Source organism: Phyllobates terribilis, unplaced genomic scaffold (genome assembly GCF_046119375.1).
Source record: "Phyllobates terribilis strain yellow unplaced genomic scaffold, ASM4611937v1 Scaffold_1__5_contigs__length_1240528914, whole genome shotgun sequence".
NCBI lineage: Eukaryota > Metazoa > Chordata > Amphibia > Anura > Dendrobatidae > Phyllobates > Phyllobates terribilis.
Window position 1 is genome coordinate 618,716,324 of NW_027362761.1, and position 13,874 is coordinate 618,730,197.

Sequence of the window (13,874 nt, forward strand, 5' to 3'; positions counted from 1 at the left end):
ATGGAGGAAAGAAGCTGCTGCGCTGAGTGATGGAGGAAAAAAGCTGCTGCACTCAGTGATGGAGGAAAGAAGCTGCTGCACTTAGTGATGGAGGAAAGAAGCTGCTGCACTCAGTGATGGAGGAAAGAAGCTGCTGCACTCAGTGATGGCGGAAAGAAGCTGCTGCACTCAGTGATGGAGGAAAGAAGCTGCTGCACTCAGTGATGGAAGGAAGAAGCTGCTGCACTCAGTGATGGAGGAAAGAAGCTGCTGCACTCAGTGATGGAGGAAAGAAGCTGCTGCACTCAGTGATGGAGGAAAGAAGCTGCTGCACTCAGTGATGGAGGGAAGAAGCTGCTGCACTCAGTGATGAAGGGAAGAAGCTGCTGCACTCAGTGATGGAGGAAAGAAGCTGCTGCAATCAGTGATGGAGGGAAGAAGCTCCTGCGATCAGTGATGGAGGGAAGAAACTGCTGCGATCAGTGATGGTGGGAAGAAGCTGCTGCACTCAGTGATGGAGGAAAGAAGCTGCTGCACTCAGTGATGGAAGAAAGAAGCTGCTGCACTCAGTAATGGAAGGAAGAAGCTGCTGCACTCAGTGATGGAGGAAAGAAGCTGCTGCACTCAGTGATGGAGGAAAGAAGCTGCTGCACTCAGTGATGGAAGAAAGAAGCTGCTGCACTCAGTAATGGAAGGAAGAAGCTGCTGCACTCAGTGATGAAAGGAGGATGGAAGCTGCTGCACTCAGTGATGGAGGTAAGAAGCTGCTGCACTCAGTGATGGAGGAAGGAAGCTGCTGCACTCAGTGATGGAGGGAAGAAGCTGCTGCACTCAGTGATGGAGGGAAGAAGCTGCTGCACTCAATGATGGAGGGAAGAAGCTGCTGCACTCAGTGATGGAGGGAAGAAGCTGCTGCACTCAGTGATGGAGGAAAGAAGCTGCTGCGATCAGTGATGGAGGGAAGAAGCTCCTGCGATCAGTGATGGAGGGAAGAAGCTGCTGCGATCAGTGATGGAGGGAAGAAGCTGCTGCGATCAGTGATGGAGGGAAGAAGCTGCTGCGATCAGTGATGGTGGGAAGAAGCTGCTGCACTCAGTGATGGAGGAAAGTAGCTGCTGCACTCAGTGATGGAGGGAAGAAGCTGCTGCACTCAGTGATGGAGGGAAGAAGCTGCTGCACTCAGTGATGGAGGAAAGAAGCTGCTGCACTCAGTGATGGAGGAAAGAAGCTGCTGCACTCAGTGATGGAAGAAAGAAGCTGCTGCACTCAGTGATGGAGGGAAGAAGCTGCTGCACTCAGTGATGGAGGAAAGAAGCTGCTGCGATCAGTGATGGAGGGAAGAAGCTCCTGCGATCAGTGATGGAGGGAAGAAGCTGCTGCGATCAGTGATGGAGGGAAGAAGCTGCTGCGATCAGTGATGGTGGGAAGAAGCTGCTGCACTCAGTGATGGAGGAAAGAAGCTGCTGCACTCAGTGATGGAGGAAAGAAGCTGCTGCACTCAGTGATGGAGGAAAGAAGCTGCTGCACTCAGTGATGGAAGAAAGAAGCTGCTGCACTCAGTGATGGAAGGAAGAAGCTGCTGCACTCAGTGATGAAAGGAGGATGGAAGCTGCTGCACTCAGTGATGGAGGGAAGAAGCTGCTGCACTCAGTGATGGAGGAAAGAAGCTGCTGCACTCAGTGATGGAGGGAAGAAACTGCTGCACTCAGTGATGGAGGGAAGAAACTGCTGCATTTAGTAATGAAAGCAGGATGGAAGCTGCTGCACTCAGTGATGGAGGGAAGAAGCTGCTGCACTCAGTGATGGAGGGAAGAAGCTGCTGCGCTCAGTGATGGAGGGAAGAAGCTGCTGCACTCAGTAATGAAAGCATGATGGAGGCTGCTGTACTCAGTAATGAAGGAAAGAAGCTGCTGCACTCAGTAATGAAGGGAAGAAGCTGCTGCACTCAGTGATGGAGGGAAGAAGCAGATGCACTTAGTGATGGAGGTAAGAACCTGCTCCACTCAGTAATGAAAGCAGGATGGAGGCTGCTGCACTCAGTAATGGAGGGAAGAAGCTGCTGCACTCAGTGATGGAGGGAAGAAGCTGCTGCACTCAGTGATGGAGGGAAGAAGCTGCTGCACTCAGTGATGGAGGGAAGAAACTGCTGCACTCAGTGATGGAGGGAAGAAGCTGCTGCACTCAGTGATGAAAGGAGGATGGAAGCAGCTGCACTCAGTGATGGAGGGAAGAAGCTGCTGCACTCAGTGATGGAGGAAAGAAGCTGCTGCACTCAGAGATGGAGGGAAGAAGCTGCTGCTCTCAGTGATGGAGGGAATAAGCTGCTGCACTCAGTGATGGAAGAAAAAAGCTGCTGCACTCAGTGATGGAAGGAAGAAGCTGCTGCATTCAGTGATGAAAGGAGGATGGAAGCTGCTGCACTCAGTGATGGAGGAAAGAAACTGCTGCACTCAGTGATGGAGGGAAGAAGCTGCTGCACTCAGTGATGGAGGGAAGAAGCTACTGCGCTCGGTGATGGAGGGAAGAAGCTACTGCGCTCGGTGATGGAGGGAAGAAGCTGCTGCACTCAGTGATGGAGGGAAGAAGCTGCTGCACTCAGAGATGAAAGGAGGATGGAAGCTGCTGCACTCAGTGATAGAGGGAAGAAGCTGCTGCACTCAGTGATGGAGGGAAGAAGCTGCTGCGCTCGGTGATGAAAGGAGGATGGAATCAGCTGCACTCAGTGATGGAGGGAAGAAGCTGCTGCACTCAGTGATGGAGGAAAGAAGCTGCTGCGATCAGTGATGGAGGGAAGAAGCTGCTGCGCTCAGTGATGAAAGGAGGATGGAAGCAGCTGCACTCAGTGATGGAGGGAAGAAGCTGCTGCGATCAGTGATGGAGGGAAGAAGCTGCTGCGATCAGTGATGGAGGGAAGAAGCTGCTGCACTTAGTGATGGAGGAAAGAAGCAGCTGCACTCAGTGATGGTAGGAAGAAGCTGCTGCACTCAGTGATGGAAGGAAGAAGCTGCTGCACTCAGTGATGAAAGGAGGATGCAAGCAGCTGCACTCAGTGATGGAGGGAAGAAGCTGCTGCGCTCAGTGATGGAGGAAAGAAGCTGCTGCACTTATTGATGGAGGAAAGAAGCTGCTGCACTCAGTGATGGAAGGAAGAAGCTGCTGCACTCAGTGATGAAAGGAGGATGGAAGCAGCTGCACTCAGTGATTGAGGGAAGAAGCTGCTGCACTCAGTGATGGAGGAAAGAAGCTGCTGCACTCAGTGATGGAGGAAAGAAGCTGCTGCACTCAGTGATGGAGGAAAGAAGCTGCTGCACTCAGTGATGGAGGGAAGAAGCTGCTGCACTCAGTGATGGAGGGAAGAAGCTGCTGCACTCAGTGATGAAAGGAGGATGGAAGCTGCTGCACTCAGTGATGGAGGCAAGAAGCTGCTGCACTCAGTGATGGAGGAAAGAAGCTGCTGCACTCAGTGATGGACGGAAGAAGCTGCTGCACTTAGCAACGAAAGCAGGATGGAGGCTGCTGCACTCAGTGATGGAGGAAAGAAACTGCTGCACTCTGATGGAGGGAAGAAGCTGCTGCACTCAGTGATGAAAGGAGGATGGAAGCTGCTGCACTCAGTGATGGAAGGAAGAAGCTGCTGTACTCAGTGATGGAGGAAAGAAGCTGCTGCACTCAGTGATGGAGGGAAGAAACTGCTGCACTTAGTAATGAAAGCAGGATGGAAGCTGCTGCACTCAGTGATGGAGGAAAGAAACTGCTGCACTCCGTGATGGAGGGAAGAAGCTGCTGCACTCAGTAATGAAAGCATGATGGAGGCTGCTGCACTCAGTGATGGAGGAAAGAAACTGCTGCACTCAGTGATGGAGGGAAGAAGCTGCTGCACTCAGTGATGGAGGTAAGAACCTGCTGCACTCAGTGATGAAAGCATGATGGAGGCTGCTGCACTCAGTGATGGAAGGAAGAAGCTGCTGCACTCAGTGATGAAAGGAGGATGGAAGCTGCTGCACTCAGTGATGGAAGGAAGAAGCTGCTGTACTCAGTGATGGAGGAAAGAAGCTGCTGCACTCAGTGATGGAGGGAAGAAACTGCTGCACTTAGTAATGAAAGCAGGATGGAAGCTGCTGCACTCAGTGATGGAGGAAAGAAACTGCTGCACTCAGTGATGGAGGGAAGAAGCTGCTGCACTCAGTGATGGAGGTAAGAACCTGCTGCACTCAGTAATGAAAGCATGATGGAGGCTGCTGCACTCAGTGATGGAGGAAAGAAGCTGCTGCACTCAGTGATGGAGGAAAGAAGCTGCTGCACTCAGTGATGGAAGAAAGAAGCTGCTGCACTCAGTGATGGAAGGAAGAAGCTGCTGCACTCAGTGATGAAAGGAGGATGGAAGCTGCTGCACTCAGTGATGGAGGGAAGAAGCTGCTGCACTCAGTGATGGAGGAAAGAAGCTGCTGCACTCAGTGATGGAGGGAAGAAACTGCTGCACTCAGTGATGGAGGGAAGAAACTGCTGCACTTAGTAATGAAAGCAGGATGGAAGCTGCTGCACTCAGTGATGGAGGGAAGAAGCTGCTGCGATCAGTGATGGAGGGAAGAAGCTGCTGCGATCAGTGATGGAGGGAAGAAGCTGCTGCACTCAGTGATGGAGGGAAGAAGCTGCTGCACTCAGTGATGGAGGGAAGAAGCTGCTGCGCTCAGTGATGGAGGGAAGAAGCTGCTGCACTCAGTAATGAAAGCATGATGGAGGCTGCTGTACTCAGTAATGGAGGAAAGAAGCTGCTGCACTCAGTAATGGAGGGAAGAAGCTGCTGCACTCAGTGATGGAGGGAAGAAGCAGATGCACTTAGTGATGGAGGTAAGAACCTGCTGCACTCAGTAATGAAAGCAGGATGGAGGCTGCTGCACTCAGTAATGGAGGGAAGAAGCTGCTGCACTCAGTGATGGAGGGAAGAAGCTGCTGCACTCAGTGATGGAGGGAAGAAGCTGCTGCACTCAGTGATGGAGGGAAGAAACTGCTGCACTCAGTGATGGAGGGAAGAAGCTGCTGCACTCAGTGATGAAAGGAGGATGGAAGCAGCTGCACTCAGTGATGGAGGGAAGAAAGAAGCTGCTGCACTCAGTGATGGAGAAAAGAAGCTGCTGCTCCCAGTGATGGAGGGAAGAAGCTGCTGCACTCAGTGATGGAGGAAAGAAGCTGCTGCACTCAGAGATGGAGGGAAGAAGCTGCTGCTCTCAGTGATGGAGGGAATAAGCTGCTGCACTCAGTGATGGAAGAAAAAAGCTGCTGCACTCAGTGATGGAAGGAAGAAGCTGCTGCATTCAGTGATGAAAGGAGGATGGAAGCTGCTGCACTCAGTGATGGAGGAAAGAAACTGCTGCACTCAGTGATGGAGGGAAGAAGCTGCTGCACTCAGTGATGGAGGGAAGAAGCTACTGCGCTCGGTGATGGAGGGAAGAAGCTACTGCGCTCGGTGATGGAGGGAAGAAGCTGCTGCACTCAGTGATGGAGGGAAGAAGCTGCTGCACTCAGAGATGAAAGGAGGATGGAAGCTGCTGCACTCAGTGATAGAGGGAAGAAGCTGCTGCACTCAGTGATGGAGGGAAGAAGCTGCTGCGCTCGGTGATGAAAGGAGGATGGAATCAGCTGCACTCAGTGATGGAGGGAAGAAGCTGCTGCACTCAGTGATGGAGGAAAGAAGCTGCTGCGATCAGTGATGGAGGGAAGAAGCTGCTGCGCTCAGTGATGAAAGGAGGATGGAAGCAGCTGCACTCAGTGATGGAGGGAAGAAGCTGCTGCGATCAGTGATGGAGGGAAGAAGCTGCTGCGATCAGTGATGGAGGGAAGAAGCTGCTGCACTCAGTGATGGAGGAAAGAAGCTGCTGCACTCAGTGATGGTAGGAAGAAGCTGCTGCACTCAGTGATGGAAGGAAGAAGCTGCTGCACTCAGTGATGAAAGGAGGATGCAAGCAGCTGCACTCAGTGATGGAGGGAAGAAGCTGCTGCGCTCAGTGATGGAGGAAAGAAGCTGCTGCACTTAGTGATGGAGGAAAGAAGCTGCTGCACTCAGTGATGGAAGGAAGAAGCTGCTGCACTCAGTGATGAAAGGAGGATGGAAGCAGCTGCACTCAGTGATTGAGGGAAGAAGCTGCTGCACTCAGTGATGGAGGAAAGAAGCTGCTGCACTCAGTGATGGAGGAAAGAAGCTGCTGCACTCAGTGATGGAGGAAAGAAGCTGCTGCACTCAGTGATGGAGGGAAGAAGCTGCTGCACTCAGTGATGGAGGGAAGAAGCTGCTGCACTCAGTGATGAAAGGAGGATGGAAGCTGCTGCACTCAGTGATGGAGGCAAGAAGCTGCTGCACTCAGTGATGGAGGAAAGAAGCTGCTGCACTCAGTGATGGAGGGAAGAAGCTGCTGCACTTAGCAACGAAAGCAGGATGGAGGCTGCTGCACTCAGTGATGGAGGAAAGAAACTGCTGCACTCTGATGGAGGGAAGAAGCTGCTGCACTCAGTGATGAAAGGAGGATGGAAGCTGCTGCACTCAGTGATGGAAGGAAGAAGCTGCTGCACTCAGTGATGGAGGGAAGAAACTGCTGCACTCCGTGATGGAGGGAAGAAGCTGCTGCACTCAGTAATGAAAGCATGATGGAGGCTGCTGCACTCAGTGATGGAGGAAAGAAACTGCTGCACTCAGTGATGGAGGGAAGAAGCTGCTGCACTCAGTGATGGAGGTAAGAACCTGCTGCACTCAGTGATGAAAGCATGATGGAGGCTGCTGCACTCAGTGATGGAAGGAAGAAGCTGCTGCACTCAGTGATGAAAGGAGGATGGAAGCTGCTGCACTCAGTGATGGAAGGAAGAAGCTGCTGTACTCAGTGATGGAGGAAAGAAGCTGCTGCACTCAGTGATGGAGGGAAGAAACTGCTGCACTTAGTAATGAAAGCAGGATGGAAGCTGCTGCACTCAGTGATGGAGGAAAGAAACTGCTGCACTCAGTGATGGAGGGAAGAAGCTGCTGCACTCAGTGATGGAGGTAAGAACCTGCTGCACTCAGTAATGAAAGCATGATGGAGGCTGCTGCACTCAGTGATGGAGGAAAGAAGCTGCTGCACTCAGTGATGGAGGAAAGAAGCTGCTGCACTCAGTGATGGAAGAAAGAAGCTGCTGCACTCAGTGATGGAAGGAAGAAGCTGCTGCACTCAGTGATGAAAGGAGGATGGAAGCTGCTGCACTCAGTGATGGAGGGAAGAAGCTGCTGCACTCAGTGATGGAGGAAAGAAGCTGCTGCACTCAGTGATGGAGGGAAGAAACTGCTGCACTCAGTGATGGAGGGAAGAAACTGCTGCACTTAGTAATGAAAGCAGGATGGAAGCTGCTGCACTCAGTGATGGAGGGAAGAAGCTGCTGCGATCAGTGATGGAGGGAAGAAGCTGCTGCGATCAGTGATGGAGGGAAGAAGCTGCTGCACTCAGTGATGGAGGGAAGAAGCTGCTGCACTCAGTGATGGAGGGAAGAAGCTGCTGCGCTCAGTGATGGAGGGAAGAAGCTGCTGCACTCAGTAATGAAAGCATGATGGAGGCTGCTGTACTCAGTAATGGAGGAAAGAAGCTGCTGCACTCAGTAATGGAGGGAAGAAGCTGCTGCACTCAGTGATGGAGGGAAGAAGCAGATGCACTTAGTGATGGAGGTAAGAACCTGCTGCACTCAGTAATGAAAGCAGGATGGAGGCTGCTGCACTCAGTAATGGAGGGAAGAAGCTGCTGCACTCAGTGATGGAGGGAAGAAGCTGCTGCACTCAGTGATGGAGGGAAGAAGCTGCTGCACTCAGTGATGGAGGGAAGAAACTGCTGCACTCAGTGATGGAGGGAAGAAGCTGCTGCACTCAGTGATGAAAGGAGGATGGAAGCAGCTGCACTCAGTGATGGAGGGAAGAAAGAAGCTGCTGCACTCAGTGATGGAGAAAAGAAGCTGCTGCTCCCAGTGATGGAGGGAAGAAGCTGCTGCACTCAGTGATGGAGGAAAGAAGCTGCTGCACTCAGAGATGGAGGGAAGAAGCTGCTGCTCTCAGTGATGGAGGGAATAAGCTGCTGCACTCAGTGATGGAAGAAAAAAGCTGCTGCACTCAGTGATGGAAGGAAGAAGCTGCTGCATTCAGTGATGAAAGGAGGATGGAAGCTGCTGCACTCAGTGATGGAGGAAAGAAACTGCTGCACTCAGTGATGGAGGGAAGAAGCTGCTGCACTCAGTGATGGAGGGAAGAAGCTACTGCGCTCGGTGATGGAGGGAAGAAGCTACTGCGCTCGGTGATGGAGGGAAGAAGCTGCTGCACTCAGTGATGGAGGGAAGAAGCTGCTGCACTCAGAGATGAAAGGAGGATGGAAGCTGCTGCACTCAGTGATAGAGGGAAGAAGCTGCTGCACTCAGTGATGGAGGGAAGAAGCTGCTGCGCTCGGTGATGAAAGGAGGATGGAATCAGCTGCACTCAGTGATGGAGGGAAGAAGCTGCTGCACTCAGTGATGGAGGAAAGAAGCTGCTGCGATCAGTGATGGAGGGAAGAAGCTGCTGCGCTCAGTGATGAAAGGAGGATGGAAGCAGCTGCACTCAGTGATGGAGGGAAGAAGCTGCTGCGATCAGTGATGGAGGGAAGAAGCTGCTGCGATCAGTGATGGAGGGAAGAAGCTGCTGCACTCAGTGATGGAGGAAAGAAGCTGCTGCACTCAGTGATGGTAGGAAGAAGCTGCTGCACTCAGTGATGGAAGGAAGAAGCTGCTGCACTCAGTGATGAAAGGAGGATGCAAGCAGCTGCACTCAGTGATGGAGGGAAGAAGCTGCTGCGCTCAGTGATGGAGGAAAGAAGCTGCTGCACTTAGTGATGGAGGAAAGAAGCTGCTGCACTCAGTGATGGAAGGAAGAAGCTGCTGCACTCAGTGATGGAAGGAAGAAGCTGCTGCACTCAGTGATGAAAGGAGGATGGAAGCAGCTGCACTCAGTGATTGAGGGAAGAAGCTGCTGCACTCAGTGATGGAGGAAAGAAGCTGCTGCACTCAGTGATGGAGGAAAGAAGCTGCTGCACTCAGTGATGGAGGAAAGAAGCTGCTGCACTCAGTGATGGAGGGAAGAAGCTGCTGCACTCAGTGATGGAGGGAAGAAGCTGCTGCACTCAGTGATGAAAGGAGGATGGAAGCTGCTGCACTCAGTGATGGAGGCAAGAAGCTGCTGCAGTCAGTGATGGAGGAAAGAAGCTGCTGCACTCAGTGATGGAGGGAAGAAGCTGCTGCACTTAGCAACGAAAGCAGGATGGAGGCTGCTGCACTCAGTGATGGAGGAAAGAAACTGCTGCACTCTGATGGAGGGAAGAAGCTGCTGCACTCAGTGATGAAAGGAGGATGGAAGCTGCTGCACTCAGTGATGGAAGGAAGAAGCTGCTGTACTCAGTGATGGAGGAAAGAAGCTGCTGCACTCAGTGATGGAGGGAAGAAATTGCTGCACTTAGTAATGAAAGCAGGATGGAAGCTGCTGCACTCAGTGATGGAGGAAAGAAACTGCTGCACTCCGTGATGGAGGGAAGAAGCTGCTGCACTCAGTAATGAAAGCATGATGGAGGCTGCTGCACTCAGTGATGGAGGAAAGAAACTGCTGCACTCAGTGATGGAGGGAAGAAGCTGCTGCACTCAGTGATGGAGGTAAGAACCTGCTGCACTCAGTAATGAAAGCATGATGGAGGCTGCTGCACTCAGTGATGGAAGGAAGAAGCTGCTGCACTCAGTGATGTAGACTTCTTACCTTCTGCTGGATGTTGGCATTTTTCCCCTGGAGTGATCTCCGCTGTTCAAGTTCTGTGGGGAAAAAAAAGGATGTAAATGAATGTGGCAGGAGCAGTCTGGATGGCACGTGTCCGGCTGCAGATGGTGATGGCAGCTCCTGCCACAATACGCAGGTTTACCTGCACTATTATAACCAGCAGACCTACGTCCAGGTCTGAAAATCAAATAATCAAATAGCTTAGGTTATGCTGTGCCGCGGTGGCAGACATGGAAAAGTGAATGAGAGGAGACTTAATAGCTGTCTACAAATATCTGAAGGGCTGTCACATTGTAGAAGGATCATCTTTATTCTCATTTGCACAAGGAAAGACTAGAAGCAATGGGATGAAACTAAATGGGAGGAGACACAGATTAGATATTAGAAGACACTGTATGACAGTTAGGGTGATTAATGAGTGGAACAGGCGGCCACGAGAGGTGGTGAGTTCCCCTTCAATGGACATCTTCAAACAGAGGCTGGACAGACATCTGTCTGAGATGATCTAGTGAATCCTGCTTTGAGCAGGGGGTTGGACCAGATGACCCTGGAGGTCCCTTCCAACTCTACCATTCTATGATTCTATGAATGCGAGTGTCACAGTGTCAGTACCTGCAGTGATGCGGTCATCTACTGTCACCAGATGATGAAACATTTCCTATAACTTGTTCATCAGTTGTCGCGGTCTACCCACTGGCCATGTGCATACAGTTGTAACTGTTGTGGCAGCAGTGGTGGAATATACTGTGTCACCACCATAAATAAATCCTATGCAATGGTTTACATCATCAATGTAACAATATTCAGCACCTTCTCTGTAAATCCATAGTCTTCTGAGTAATATCCAGGAGATCTTCCCCATCAATGACACCAGGAGGGCCGCCAGCTTCAGAAAAAATGGCACCACGAATCCAAAGGAGGACGTCAGTAATGAGCTGAAGAATAAATCGAGACAAGGGGCAGGAGGATTTTACTGGAGATATTAGCCTGGAATGCATTGAGGGTGGGTTGATCCCGGCATCCATTTCCCATCCATTCAATCATTTATCCAGCAATTTGTCGATCTATTTGACAATCTGGTCCATCCATTCATCCCCCACCCTTCTTACATCGCTTCACCCATGAATTTCTAACCTACAGCTCTCCTTATTCATTGTTCTTCCTCAATTCACCTTATTATCATCCCTACATTCGCCATGACAGAAGATGAGTAAATGTGTCAAAATTCGTATCACCAAGATTTGCTTGAATCAGCCGGGAGAATTCAATTCAGATCCAAATCAAATCTGCCCCTAAAGACGTTTATTTTGCCATGTCTCTCCAGAACCCAAAGCATAATGAAAGGGTTAAAATAATAAAAGATTATACCCCCTGTCCTAGACTCGCCCCTCCCCTATCCTAGTCTCGCCCTTCCCCTGTGCTAGGCTCGGCCCTCCCCTTTCCTAGGCTCGCCCTTCCCCTGTCCTAGGCTCGGCGCTCCCCTGTCCTAGGTTCGGCCCTCCCCTGTCCTAGGCCCGCCCCTCCCCTATCCTAGGCTCGGCCCTCTCCTGTCCTAGGGTCGCCCTTCCCCTGTACAAAGCTTGCCCTTCCCCTGTCCTAGGCTCGGCCCTCTCCTGTCCTAGGCTCGCCCCTCCCCTGTCCTAGGCTCACCCCTCCCCTGTCCTAGGCTCGCCCTTCCCCTGTCGTAGGCTCGCCCTTCCCCTGTCCTAGGCTGACCCCTCCCCTGTCGTAGGCTCACCCATCCCCTGTCCTAGGGTTACCCCTCCCCTGTCCTAGGGTCGCCCCTCCCTTGTCCTAGGCTCGCCCCTCCCCTGTCCTAGGCTCGCCCTTCCCCTGTCCTAGGGTCACCCCTCCCCTGTCCTAGGCTCGCCCTTCCCCTGTCGTAGGCTCGCCCTTCCCCTGTCCTAGGGTCACCCCTCCCCTGTCCTAGGGTCGCCCCTCCCTTGTCCTAGGCTCGCCCCCTCCCCTGTCCTAGGCTCACCCTTCCCCTGTCCTAGGGTCACCCCTCCCCAGTCCTAGGTTCGCTCTTCCCCTGTCCTAGGCTCACCCCTCCCCTGACCTAGGCTCGTCCTTCCCCTGTCCTAGGCTCGCCCCTCCCCTTTCCTAGGCTCGCCCCTCCCCTATCCTAGGCTCGCCCTTCCCCTGTCCTAGGGTCACCCCTCCCCTATCCTAGGCTCACCCCTCCCCTATCCTAGGATCGTCCTTCCCCTGTCCTAGGGTCACCCTCCCCTGTCCTAGGCTCACCCCTCCCCTGTCCTAGGCTCGTCCTTCCACTGTCCTAGGCTCGCCCCTCCCCTTTCCTAGGCTCGCCTCTCCCCTGTCCTAGGCTCGCCCTTCCCCTGTCCTAGGGTCACCCTTCCTCTGTCCTAGGGTCACCCCTCCCCTGTCCTAGGGTCACCGCTCCCCTGTCCTAGGCTCATCCTTCCCCTGTCCTAGGCTCGCCCCTCCCCTTTCCTAGGCTCGCCTCTCCCCTGTCCTAGGCTCGCCCTTCCCCTGTCCTAGGCTTGCCCTTCCCCTGTCCTAGGGTCGCCCCTCTCCTGTCCTAGCCTTACCCCTTCCCTGTCCTAGGCTCGCCCCTCCCCTGTCCTAGACTCGCCCTTCCCCTGTCCTAGGCTCGCCCCTCCCCTGTCCTAGGGTCACCCCTCTCCTATCCTAGGCTCGCCCCTCCCCTTTCCTAGGCTTGCCCTTCCCCTGTCCTAGGGTCGCCCCTCTCCTGTCCTAGCCTTACCCCTTCCCTGTCCTAGGCTCACCCCTCCCCTGTCCTAGGGTCACCCCTCTCCTATCCTAGGCTCGCCCCTCCCCTTTCCTAGGCTTGCCCTTCCCCTGTCCTTGGGTCACCCCTCTCCTGTCCTAGCCTTACCCCTTCCCTGTCCTAGGCTCACCCCTCCCCTGTCCTAGGCTCGCCCCTCCCCTGTCCTAGGCTTGCCCCTCCCCTGTCCTAGGGTCACCCCTCTCCTATCCTAGGCTCGCCCCTCCCCTTTCCTAGGCTTGCCCTTCCCCTGTCCTAGGGTCACCCCTCCCCTGTCCTAGCCTTACCCCTTCCCTGTCCTAGGCTCACCCCTCCCCTGTCCTAGACTCGCCCTTCCCCTGTCCTAGGCTCGCCCCTCCCCTGTCCTAGGCTCGCCCCTCCCCTGTCCTAGGCTTGCCCTTCCCCTGTCCTAGGGTCACCCCTCCCATGTCCTAGGCTCGCCCCTCCCCTGTCCTAGACTCGCCCTTCCCCTGTCCTAGGCTCGCCCCTCCCCTGTCCTAGACTCGCCCTTCCCCTGTCCTAGGCTCGCCCCTCCCATGTCCTAGGCTTGCCCTTCCCCTGTCCTAGGCTCGCCCATTCCCTGGACTGCCACAGCAGCTTCCTGCTCAGTCATCCACTCGCTGTGAATCATTTTTCAGAGCTTTATTGGTCCGGATCTTCCTCTGCTGGTGAGACCTCCTGTCATCACATTGGGTGCACCTTCATAATGTCCACCACCCCACACAATCATGTGAGTGCTTATCAGCTGTAGAAGATCCAGACCGTAGACTTATCAGAAGACCAATGCGAAGAGATCAGAGAATGGGAAGCTTCAAAGGTGGGTAAGCCGAGGGGTAACCTTAGGACAGGTGAGTATCATCTTTAATGATTCTTTAACTTTTTCCTTGTCCTTTAAAGAAGAGTGCACAATGGCGGACCACCGGATGTCACTTTGCCTGATTTGTGTGAATCGAATCCTGTCTAATTTGGATTATGACAAACACAAATTTTTAGAAAATTTGTAATGAATTCGATTTATTACAAACTGATTTGCATTTCTCTAAGCCAGCCATCTGTCCATGTCACTGGATTTACTGTCGATCCCTTCTTCCTTCCCGCCATCATCCATACATCCACTCAGTGGACACTTCTATCCATGATGACTGATAACCCAGGGAATGAATGATGAGTAGCAGAGCGGCTCTCATCACCAGCACAATCACTGGAGGCAGGGAGTGATTATTATAGAACAGTGGATTCTAATATTCTAGGTCTGGATTACATGGATGACATGGCGGACACTGGCGGACCCTCACCTTGCTTGATTGGTCAGCGTTGACGTCTTGTTATCTGTAGGACAAACAGTAAAGC

General features: G+C 53.0%; 1 protein-coding gene across 1 annotated transcript in view; it reads right to left on the reverse strand.

Moving 5' to 3' along the window:
* The window catches only part of LOC141154020 (uncharacterized), a gene marked incomplete at its 5' end in the record, with an annotated part of 178,194 nt that overhangs the window by 39,735 nt on the left and 124,585 nt on the right, over nucleotides 1–13,874 (reverse strand). Inside the window, 3 exons of the mRNA XM_073639444.1 lie at nucleotides 9,758–9,810; nucleotides 10,586–10,710; nucleotides 13,820–13,853. Of these exons, the coding sequence (XP_073495545.1) occupies nucleotides 9,758–9,810; nucleotides 10,586–10,710; nucleotides 13,820–13,853 (212 nt within the window). The remainder of the gene's footprint in view (nucleotides 1–9,757; nucleotides 9,811–10,585; nucleotides 10,711–13,819; nucleotides 13,854–13,874) is intronic.